Source organism: Hesperophylax consimilis, chromosome 6 (genome assembly GCF_061612785.1).
Source record: "Hesperophylax consimilis isolate HC1 chromosome 6, BYU_Hcon_1.0, whole genome shotgun sequence".
Lineage (NCBI taxonomy): Eukaryota > Metazoa > Arthropoda > Insecta > Trichoptera > Limnephilidae > Hesperophylax > Hesperophylax consimilis.
The window spans coordinates 7,555,904-7,568,396 of NC_142841.1; the positions used below are offsets into that span (position 1 = coordinate 7,555,904).

Below are 12,493 nucleotides of genomic sequence, written 5' to 3' on the forward strand. Positions count from 1 at the left end.
TTGCATTATTACAATTAATTTATTTAATATTAATATATAAAACATTTTCATAAAATATTGAGATCACGCAATAAATTGCATAATATTCTTATTCCTTACGACATATATCACACTTGTTTTCAATAAAATATTTACTTAATAAAGACAATATAGAATTTCATAATCATTTCAACAATAGGATACTCGGAACCTGGCAACTATCAAACATTTACCATACTTAAATAATTCATTTTAATGTGATTCAGTCACTAGGAATAAAAAAATAATTACACAAATTTACTTATTAGAAATAAAAAGTCATTATGATACACATTTAATATTTTTACACACTATACATTAAGTTTTGTACTTCATTTGAATTAAATTATTTTATTGTCTCTATGATAGAATAATATTGTCCTATTGAGTTCTGGGTTTGAATCTTGACATGTAAAAGTCACAGTCAACACAGTACATCGCTGGAGGAGTCACTTGTTTTTTTCTACACAGATTACAAGGATTTTTCGCTGGCGCACTATTAGCAATTACACTATTAGCGATTACACTATTATTTACACTGTTATTTACACCGTTATTTACACTAGACATAATGTTATTATTCATGTTAAGATTATTCTGTGCAGGATTAATTTGATTATTATTAATCTGAGTATTAATCAGAGGTCCATTATTTGTGGTGTTGCCTTTGAGGCCTGGAATATCGCTTCCTCCTTTTGTGCCTGGTTCGAAGGAAACTGACTTCTTGGGCGGTTGTTTCGATAAAGGCAGTTGTTGATATGGTGATGCTTTCATTGGTACACTTTGATATGACAAGTTATTATGTACACCGTTTCCATTTTCTAATGGATATCCCTGTTGATAGTATTGGGGTTGTCGCGATTCTTGACTAATATATTGGGTGTTCATTTTATTCTGATCAATGAATTGCTGCGGAGCTTTTTGATACTGATTCTGATTAGAGGCGGATTGGGTTTCGTTATAATGTTGCGGAAGTCGCTGATACAATGGTGAGGCCATATTAGCGGGGTGGTTATTTATATTCTCACCGTGTATTAAAGGTACTCTTTGATACGGAGAATTGTAAGCAGTTTGCGAGAGCTGTTGTAAGCTGTTGGTGTAATTGTAATTTGGTGTGTTATTAGTGTTTTGTGTAAACTGTTCAGGTTTCAACTGTGCTGTGTTGTTGGTGTATTTCATTCCGTAATCAGGATCATACATTTGGTTGGTATTACCATTGTCGTTGTTTTGCATCAAGTGCGCTGAAGTAGGGAGGTGTTGATATGGTGAACTATTATTGGAGGTGGGCATTTGACTATATTGGGGAGAATTTCCAGGCATCGGTTGTGTCCGATTGACTGGGAAATACATAGAATTTTGTTTTTGTTGTTGAGCATTGGTTGCTTGAGGATAGTTATTGGTATTTGTAACCTGTCTCGGAACTGCAGTATGTTGAGCAGTATTGTATTGAGCATTCTGTGCATAGTTTTGTACTACTGTTTGAGGGTTTTGTAAATAATTTTGCGTTTGCTGTGTATTTTGTGTTGTGTTTTGAACCTGTTGTGGTTGAGTGTTGTAATTTTGTGTAGTATTTTGCAAATAATTTTGAGAAGGTGGTGTACTTTGAGCATAGTTTTGAGATTGTTGAGTGTTTTGTTGGTAGTTTTGTAAAGGTTGTGTGGTTTGTGGGTAGTTCTGTGATGATTGAGTGTTCTGTTGGTAGTTTTGTGGATAGTTCTGAGCGGGTTGACTATTTTGTGGGTAGTTTTGTAACATTTGAGTATTTTGTGGGTAATTCTGTGCAGGCTGGACATTATTCGAAGGAATTCCCGAATTGCTGACGCCATTTGTTTGTTGAGAGTTATAAATATTAGTGTTCTGATTGTTTGAATGGTTTAAGTGAGGTGGTGTTTGTTGGGGTAAAGTTTTCATAGGTTGTCTTTGGTTAGAATTAAAAGCAGTCATATTTTGAGAAGTGGGCGAAGACTGGTATAACGTGGGGTTATTGTAAAGAGCGTTATTGACGTTTGAAAGATGTTGATAAGGTGAATCGTTTAGCATTCTATGGTGCTGTAATGGCATGGAAGGAACTTGGTGACCCGTATCAGAATGACGAGGAATGTTGATGTTTTCACTTTTAGCAACTTGTGTGTTGGGATTCTGTTGATAAGGTCCTCCTGGGTTCTGCACTTTCATGTATTCATTTTGCAAGTTCATTTCTTTTTGCAGTAAAGAGTTCTGTGACATGCATGAAATGTTAGATTTCTGACTTTCCATGGAGTCTTGTCTGTGAAGGGATGGTCTTTCACCTTGCAGAGGAAGAGTGATAGTTTCAGGTTTGTTGAGGGCTGATTTAAGAACTCTCTCCAAAATTGGATTGGGAATATAACTGTCATCTTCCTGGTCCTCCGCTGTTGCCACAAGAATCACTTGATCACAAAACGAAACAGACTTCTTTTTGGTTCGCAAGATATGGTCAACCTTGGATTCTATACTGTTCAAGGCATCTGTAGAAGAATTTTTGCTAAGTTGTCTGTTCACCGCAGCGTTTAGCATCTCTACCTCTCTAATTTCTTCTTCAATTTGATTTTTACCAATTGAAGACTCTGAAGTTCTTCTGTTTGGATAGTGGTCTCCCAAATAGGCATTCAATTGATCAGCATTCTGTGGGCCGTTGTTAGAAACTATAGATCCATTCAAATCATTGTAATTGTTTTGAGGCTTAGGAAATTCGAATCTTGAAGTCAAACTTTTGACCAAATTTGAGTTTTCTCCCGCTTGATATTGCTGGATTGCCATATCGTACTGAGAATTCAATCTTGAAATTTCATTCTGGGTTTTAAGTGAGTCCGCAGGTCCAGATTTCTTTAACCTTAATGCCGCTTGTTTGGCTTGTAGTTCTCTCAGCCAGGTCTCACCCGTAGATCTTGTAGATTCTTCAGAGTTATTGTTTTTCATTGTATCTTGAGAAAGAATCTGCTGACGTTTCTGTTGGAGTTGAGCAAGAAGCCCTGTAGCTGGTTTTGCTTCAGGGTCAATTGCATCGTGATTTCCAGAATTGGCAGGCTTCTCTTCTTCTCCAGGAGTGTGCAGAGGGGGCGGTGGCGGAGGGAAGTCTTCACTGGGCTGGCGGGAGTGTACTATAGAGCTGGGAGGACTTGGGTAAGGTGGAAGCTCCATATTCTGCATCCGAGTTGCGATACAATCTACCTCATCAATACTATTGTCAAATGCAGTTGATAAATTCTGCATATGACTTTGGGAAATTGGTAAGGGATTGTTTACTTCTTGTTTTATCGGACTTCTTTCTTGATGGACATCAGCTTTTGTCACAACCATGTGGTAGTTATTAACTGGGTCTGGATTCATCGGAATACAAGAATCGTATATCATGCCGTGGTTATAATTTTGAGGCATGTCCTTACTGATTTGGGGCTGCAGATAATTTTTATTACCATTAGTGCCATCATTGTACGATGGTAAGAATGGTAATGATTGAGGTTCGTGGTCGTAGGTATTGTACGCATCTACCTGGTTTTGTTGGTTCATCTCTTGAATCATATAATTTTGTTGATGGAAGTAATTTCCATGAACTTCGTTAGGTAGTGGATACGGCGGTCGTTCTGCGACTTCGTGGTTGACTTCTGAGCCCGGCTTGGTTCCAGTGAGCTGAGAAGTTGTTCGTAATGGCGGTGGTGGAGGAACTTTGGCGATTGTCAGCATTTTGCCAGCACTTCCGTGGAAACTTTTTCTCATCAATTTACTTCTTTCTAGATTAGGATTCGTGGTATTTCCAGAGTATTCTAAGTGTCCTTCTGATAAGTACCCACTCATTCCTGACAGATTTTTATCCATACCTTTTAAACCAACTGCGCTATCATCAACTGATCCTGCAGGTTTCTCATCGCTGACAGGTTTATGTCCATCATCACCATTTCCTTCGGTAAGATCGGGCATCGATCTATTCTTCCTTCTAATCAAACCACCCATCAGTAATTTCCTTCTGATCTTATGTTGTTTCTTTCCAGGTTTAGCTTCTTTTTCGCTTTTCTTTTCATCTTTGTCTTCCTTATTTTTCTCCCTTTTGAGAGTGTCTTTTGCATTTGCTAAAGAATCTGGAGCTAGTGATAAATCTTTTGAAATTTTGCTTCTATCTTCACTCCTTGATCTCTTTTCCTTAGCTTTGTCCTCGTCTTTATTCTTCGATCTACCAAAAATGCTCCGACTCTCTCTATTAGGACGATCATAGATCATGTACTCTTCGTCTTCAATGGCATTATTTTGTTGTGGCGTTTTCTTCAGTGTTGATTTCTTTTTAGGTAATGTAGCATATATTTCGATATTCTTACTTGGTGGGATAACCTTTTCAACAACAGGAACTGGAGTGGCTAACATTTCTTTGCTGTTCTGCCGTGAGTGACTTGTTTTATCCCGTGAATTTTGCCTGGAATGACGGGCACTGGAATTACTTCCTTCTCTTGTGTGTCGAACATCGGGAATACCCTTATCATTGTCATTGAAGCCTTGTTCTTGTAGCATTCTTCTGTGGAGACTTCTCGCTCTCATAATGCAAGTATTGTGTTTCATTCTGGCAAATGTCATGGTGTGCGGGTTATTGTATGGAGCATCCATTGCTGCTCTCGCTTTCGTAGCCGCCGCATTGCACTGTACTAACGCAGTCTCCAAATCATTGTTGTCCTCTGTTTGCCTTGATTTATCTAATAATTGGTCAGCTTCAAAGCAAAGCCTTTCGCAGTCATCCTGAGTGATTTGTGGCTTTCCAAAGAGTCGAGCCTGAGGTTGATATTCTGGAATCTGGGCCAACTGCAGATTGTGCTTTAGGCCTTGTTGCAGCGGAAGACTGTCGGTGGATGATAAGGAGTATGAATCATACCCGGCATCGTAGCGCCCACTGCTGCCACTGGACAATTCCCCTTTTCTTGTTGGGCTTCCTGGAACACTTCCATTTCTTTGTTGGATTTTTCCCACCAAGTATAAGTAAGGATTTTCCATTGTTGTGGAAGAGGAAGAGGAGGTGCTGTTTCTGTCTCCGCTCCAGTTACCAGAGTCCCTTCTACGGGGAACATTCAAATGATCAGGGATTACAATGTTGTCCACCAAATTTGCAGAAGTCGAACCAGTACTCAAACTTCTATGCAACTGCATTTGCTGTTTCTTTGCATTTTGAGCATTCAACACGGATTCAACTGTTTTGCGACTGATGTAATCTGGTTCTTTACCCGTATCACCATCAATTGTGTCAACATCAGATGGGGACTGCTTTCCAAATAAATTATCTTGGATGACAGCCAAATTTTGATATTCATTATATTGCCTGTTGATGGGAGGCCTGTTCTGTGTGAACATGTGATTGTCTGGATTTGGTGTGATGGCACGACGGGTGTTGCCGATGATGGGCTTTTCGGGACTTGGGGTAACGGATCTCCTCAGTACAGTGTTGCCTGGCATGTTATTTGAATTCATGTTAGGGAAAGGAACCACAGTTTTAGGTGCGCTTTCCGTATTGCATGGGGTTCCATTTGGGGTGGCGTAGAGCAGCAACAAGGGCTGATATCTCCCCCGCCTGCACTTGTCAACAACTTGGTCCCATCTTGGTCCAACTTCCTTCACTGTAGCATCGTCAAAATATATCCACAGTCTCAGTTTAGTGTGGAAGAAGAAGGTTGAGTAATGCTTTCCGTAGTATGTGACGACGCCCACGAGGTTGTGGACTGTTATTGAAGCCCAGTGCTGGTCAACAACGCTGTGAAAGACGTCCTTCAGTTGGAGAGAAGTTCCAACGGTGCTGAAGACATCCATGATGTGCTCCAGGGTTGGCCTTTCGGAGTCCCAAACCACTCCCACAGAGACGATCTCGGGTCGGTTCATCAGGGATCTGCAGATCTGTGTCTTGGCTCCGCATGAATTCTGCAAAAAGACAAACAAACAATAAATAAGCTGCCTTGAAATCTAAACCGTAAATAAACTAGGAAAACAATAAAAATCTGATATATTGTAAATGGAAGTGGCGCTCTCTGTTATTTTCAAAAAGAACCGTTGGAGTTTTCAAACATACACCGTAGATAACTTCGTATATGACGCTCAATTGGATGGAAGGAGTCGTCTCGGACAAACATGGCACACTCGAAAGCTTATTTAGTTAGAAAAATAGCTAATTACCGGACAATCTCGGATGTCGCCCATTCCTCCAGCCCTCTTCAAAAGGTCGCCAAACATTTCAGTATTCTGGACATTGTTGGGCGTCATGTTTCCAGTCTGTCTTGCTTGTGTCGTCAAGGCGGAAGCGGAAACATAGTGAACCATCTGAAACAAAATAAAATTAACAATTAATATTTACGTAATTGTAACAATTGAAAAATGTCGCAAATTTATTTACATCCAATTAACAGTCTTCATAATTTGCAAATACATCGCAAAAACCGATGGAAATAATTATCGATGATCTGAACCAAGTTCATGCCAATCAAGATTCCAGTGCTTCAGTCTTTCATCTGCTATTAAGAACAGTATTTTATACTATGCGATGTACATTGCAAAATGTCAGATGCTTTAGGGGTTAATTACATTATTTTAATAATCAGCATGGTTCGCCATCTCCTATTTGCATGCTCTTAATAATAATAAATGTCAATATTCAAACTTCGCCCACTGATACGAGATACTACTTAGCCAGACTTCAGTCTTTAAGCGCATGTTTATAATACCTCGATATTCAAACGCCAAAATTCAAGGTAAGTAACTCTTACTCATTGTTAACTTTTCCTTTGTTAGTTCAGCAGAACATGTTCGTATAAAAAGCTCCAGGCGAAATAATATGCTCAATCCAAGTCTTTAGTAGGAACTCTACGTGACTCCGCATTCGATCCAAGCATTTGGTTTTCATTGAAGAGTTCAAAAGATGTTGCCGATTTGCTTCCGAGAACTCCCACGATAAGATGAATAAAGTCAATAATACCCATTCGATGTTATTTAATTGCGTGAGATTTGATTATTCCAAATTCTTCCGGCGAATTGACACGATTTCATCGAAGGATTTCAAAGAGATCATGTTTCAAAATACAATGAATCGATTCAATTGAGATTAGTAAGATATTCTCGCGGTTTCAAAATAGGGTCGTTTACACGTCACCAATAATAATAAATTGATTTTCCTTTCCTAAAATTCAAATTAATCAGTTGTAAATTACCATTCAATTTAACCGAGTGAATAGAAACACCTTTTAAAAGGTGGGTAGTAGCCTTTAATTGTACCCCGCAACGGATTGCTGTGGCTTAGTCTGTCTGTGCAGATAGATAAAGAATAGCGCGTGTTGCTTTTATGTCCAACAGATGGCGCTGTTAAAAAAGTACATCTTTTTACCTGTCACAGGTAACATCTATTTAATATAGGTAGAGACACTCATTCATAGCATTAACGATATTTTCGCGAATTAAAGCGATAAATGGTATTTTTAGCGATAATAAAAAAAGATTTTTTAGTCGCTATAATCTTGCATTGACAGATCGTAGAACGAACATGCGACACTATTTTGTAGAAACATGTGCCATGTTGAGTTTCAATCAATAATACAATAAAAACGTTTCAAGTGATTTTGCTAATTTAATTGTTTTTCCCCTCTTGCCGACTCCCATTCCTTGACGTTATCCTATTTAGCTATATATAAAAAGAAAATTAAAGGCATAAAGGCCATTTTTTCAATAATTAATGCTACATTTCTTAAAAATTAAAGTTATGAATGGGTGTCTCTAAATATAGGTATATAAAAACGAACGTATTCGAATGCAAGGTTGTGTCAAAATCTCAAAGCGATCGGTGAAGAAATTTCGGAGATCTAGGATTTGGAACAAACGAACATTTACATTTTTATTTACATAGATAGTCAGAAAGGATACATTACTGTCTTGCGATGATATATTAAAACAATTCCACCACGATGATGATTATGATGAAAGTCCACCACGAATTGTCAGTATCAAAAATATAAATATTAAATTCTTTTTTACGCATTCAAGATACATCTGAAACCTACCTACCTAAAACAATAAGAACCTCTGCTGATAAATTGAGTCATAAACCCACTCGATCACAGAGTGGTGTTGCCTTTGTGTGTTTAAAGTTGTAAATATGATTTATAGTTTGGAAGGATCAGATACCATTACTGCTTTAGTTTACAGTCCACACGAACAAAGGAGAGTAGTCTCATTATCGTGCGCTACAATAAGCTATGCTTCTATGCTAGTTATATACCTCCAACTGAACTAAACTTAGATAAACCATAAAAGGTTCTAGCTGGCGCCTGAAAAGTGGACGCCGTCTGAACCAGTTTTAAGCGTGGGTGTAGAAGATTTAACTTTACGATTTCCAACTACATAACCAAGCTGTAAAATCACTAAGAATATTCGCATCGTAAAATCGTAGTTGTGCAGCAAGTTTTTAGATGCTGTCGTCTTATATTTGGGATTAAAGCTCTGGTCTCAACAAATTCAGTAGGAGTTTCGCCTTTCTTTTGACGATGTCCATTTTACGATTGTGGTGCGTAGGAGAAACGAGAAAAGATAAAGTTGATATTTAGATAGGATGACGCAGAACAAAATATATTAATTGCTAATGTGTGTAGAACACGAAAATAATCATAAAAACAGCGGATGAATGAGGTGTCTCCTCACTCCCACATTATCTCAATTTGTCAATAGGTTATTTAAATTCGACAGGCCGAAAGGAATTGATGTTATAAAAAACAATAATTTTTGATAATATTATGAATACCTAATGAGAAGGATGAACTAGACAAGAAGTGAGGACATCAAAAACTGAGCGCAGGTATTGCAGGTCTTATACTGTGGATCGAAAATGGATGTCGCATTACTGTTGATGGTTTATAAGCTTCTGAACGGTTTATGATCAATAACCAGAAATTCTGGCTAAAGTAGGGTTTTGTCCCGGATAATTTCACGCGAGACCACCACCACAGGCTTCAGATACTTCCCAGATGCAGAAGTAACTTCAATGGTGATGCCCTGGGAAGACTTATTATGTTTATCAACTGAGAAACTTTGAGAACTTTGGGAGGCGGGTATGGGTACCGCCGCCCCGGGAACCATTTATTGGATAACTAACACCACTGCCATAGGTCACCCCGAGTGGTTCGCTACGTTTGGCGACTTATCAGGGGTGCCCGGTTTCATGAGGTGAGGTTAGTCTAGGTGTTGGAGGCGGATGCGTTTGCCCACCTACCGCGTGGCGGGTCAGATCGGAAGAGACTGGTTAAGGGTGACCTTTTCAGCCGGATTCTCTGGACACATCGCCTTGCAACGCAGTGGGAAGCATGGATTCATTCATTCTGGACACATTGATCCACGGATTCCCAAGGTCCATAAGTAGATATTATGCGTTTTTCAAGCCGAAGTACTTTTGAAAGTCAATGATAATATCAATGATGAAGTATGTCTTACCTGCGTGAAAGGCAGCGGCTCCGAGGTGGCACCACAAGCCGCGCAGACACTCTGTTCGACCAGGCCCATCGCGAACTTCCTATGCGGCACGCAGTGCGCGGCCCGGCACGCGTCCTCCGGCTCGCTGTGGGCGGCGTGCGCGTGCACGCGCAGCAGGATGTTCTCAAAGCACTCGGCGGCGTCGGCCATACAGCCCAGGCGGAAGCGACGCTGGCCGCAGAAGGGCGCCGCCAGTGCGCGACGCACCTCATCTGGGGGAAGAGCGCGTTCCCGGGAAAATTGCAGCTGCGAGAAGAGCTCCTGGAACAAGGAAATGGATTCGTTACTTTCTGATCGATCGGTACAAAAATTCCCTGGGTTAATCACCTAACTATAAGGGATAAGAATACAAGAAAAATACTGGTCAATTTGTTGGCAAAATGTTCTAAAAGTGAACTAGGTACTTGTTGATTGAGAGTAGCTTATTTCGTCTTTTCTGTGTTCCTGTCAAGATGGTAGCCGTATTTGATGGTACCTTTTTATGCCGCCAGAGCGCACTAGCGTTGCGACAGTTGTGAGCTGTCAAGTCGGAGTAATCAATAAGATAAATAAATAAGAAATATTTAGGTTAACATAATAATAATAATAGGCCTCCGTGGTCAAGGGATAAGAAAATTGGGAAGTCGCGGATTTGAATCACGACATGCGCAAGTAAATCTTAATTGGTGTTATATCAGAATTCACATAATGAGCAGGTACAGAATGAAAGATACTCTCAGTATAGCCCTGGTGTAAGGCCACCATTCAGATTTCAAAGATTGCTTGACATGATTTGGTGACCAGATCTGAATAGCCAGGCAGTTCCCCACCTTCATCTCCCCCATCTCCTCCCCTCGCAGCACCTTCAGCGTATGCTGGCATATGGAATCCCCAATTGGGGTATCACAATTGGGGATGCCATATAGTCTCACTGGCTTCAGACGGTTGGGAGCGGTTGGGACTTTTTTGAGTTAGAAAGTAACTTGAATCCAATTTAAGGCAAAGCTTAATGCCAAATCACTATTTTGATTAATCTTTATAACGAATTGGTGGACATTATGAATACCCAAAAAATATGCTATAGATAAATTTAAGGTTTTCCTATCGCTTCACTAGAGTAGAATACAAATAAAAATATAAATTACTCAATAAAAAATATAAATGCAAACTAAAAATATTTTTTCAATAGAAACAACTTTAAAAAATACAGTATAATAGCTAAGATTATCTGTGACAGTTTCACTTGATCAACTTTTTTGCTTTTTTATAAAATCATTTACAAAATAAATAAAAACCAGATTTTTACTTGAAATCGAACGTTTCTAGACTCCGTTTGCCAAGCGATTTTAATGCCTATTACCTACGATATAAGGTATACCAAGAATATACACATTTTTGACTTGTAGCTTCCTCTTAAATAAAATAACCTTACGAAATACTTACCAACTTAAATAAATAACGAAACTAGTATTAATAAAGTGTAAAGACCGCGTGAACGTATCTGTCTGTCAAAGAGTTCAGATTGGAGTACCAGAATTTGAAAAAGAATTTATTTGTGCAGGATTCTTCAGTTAATTTAACACGTTTCAATATATTACTGGCCGTCGGTTATAATTTGTAAGAAATATAAAAAATCCCAAGTCACTTCTCAATGGGACGAAGAAATGAAATCATATTAATAAATAATAACTATTTTGCATCACTAATTACAACATTTATTCGTATTCTTGGAGTGTAACGTAGAAGGAACATTATAATGCATGCTATCACTTATTTATGAAATAATCGGGATAGCTGTGGGCTCATTTTTATGAAATATTCAAATTCATGCAAAAGGCAATAAAATTATGCAAGCGAATCAGCATAATGCCTCTGTCACCGCGGTCAAAATACAGTGCAAATTATTTAATGGCAGCTACGTAGGAACAACAAATGAACATTAAATCATAATTTCGCGACCCATATCTCTCAAAGGTAGTTTCGCGTGGGATGCTGTGTTCAATGTACCTACACAATGTTAAAGGCGATCTTTCATCGTGAATTTGTTCCATCAAGTTTTGATGTTATTTTCAGTTAGGTAGGTAATCAATTCTTGACTTCTGATTAAACAGTACCTACCTGGTATTGTTACATTTATATGGGATTTTGGAACGTATAATAATTAAATTGGAATCATTCAATCACAGTGTGAAAATGTAAACCATTTGACCATTTTTGATTACATATATTTTTTTAATAATAAATCTATTATGTACTTGACGAGCATAGCTTATTATATAAAGAGCTTTTGGAAAAACATAATTCTAACAGACATATGAAAAATTAAAGTAGCCCACACACACCATGGAACGTTATCATTCCAAGGGATTCGAAATGGCTAAATTGTTTGGGTCCGGTACCGTTTCAAACATAGGTAGGTACCTACGTGGTTCTTATACTGAAAGTAAGTAATTTTACACTAAGTAAGTACCTATAATATTAAAAATAAGTCTATGGAGGCACAGGTGTTCGTAGATTGCTTATTTTTCTATGCACTTCATCAGCGCGTGGTTTAAAAAAAGAATGTAACAGGTTATCTCTAGTGGTGTGGAGATAATATTCATATATTATAATACGTAGGTATTAGGTATGTGTGTTGCAACTTGCAGCCAACGGGCAAAGGGTACCTATTGAACAACCTGTCCGTGGTCCGTCGTTTGATTGTAAACTTTTGTAAATCAATGGCCGGTCGGTGGCTTTAGCTAATAGCTAATAGTGATCCCACGCGTTCAATAAATAATAATTATTACAAATACACAGCTAACTAGGCAGAGTAATTATATACTTGCTAAAATAACCTTGCGACGGAGTAACCAATAACTAATGACCGTTAATTGCATTGGTTTTATAGTTGAAATTCAGTCACTATCAAAAGAACTATAAAGAAAGACGCCAACATTTATTTATTAATATAGTTCAAATTAATTTATACTAGATTCGTTATAAAAAAATCAGTTACTATACA

The 12,493-nt window shown here is 38.4% G+C and overlaps 1 protein-coding gene across 3 annotated transcripts in view; it reads right to left on the minus strand.

The window, feature by feature from the left end:
• ec (ubiquitin specific peptidase echinus) overlaps positions 1 to 12,493 on the minus strand; it is a 209,948-nt gene continuing 197,455 nt past the window's right edge. For all 3 annotated transcript variants that reach the window (XM_089632350.1, XM_089632351.1, XM_089632349.1), the window contains 3 exons: positions 9,472 to 9,771; positions 6,178 to 6,321; positions 1 to 5,925 (listed from right to left, as the gene is read on the minus strand). In XM_089632350.1, coding sequence (XP_089488476.1) covers positions 400 to 5,925; positions 6,178 to 6,321; positions 9,472 to 9,771 — 5,970 coding nt within the window. In that variant the 3' untranslated portion in view covers positions 1 to 399. The remainder of the gene's footprint in view (positions 5,926 to 6,177; positions 6,322 to 9,471; positions 9,772 to 12,493) is intronic.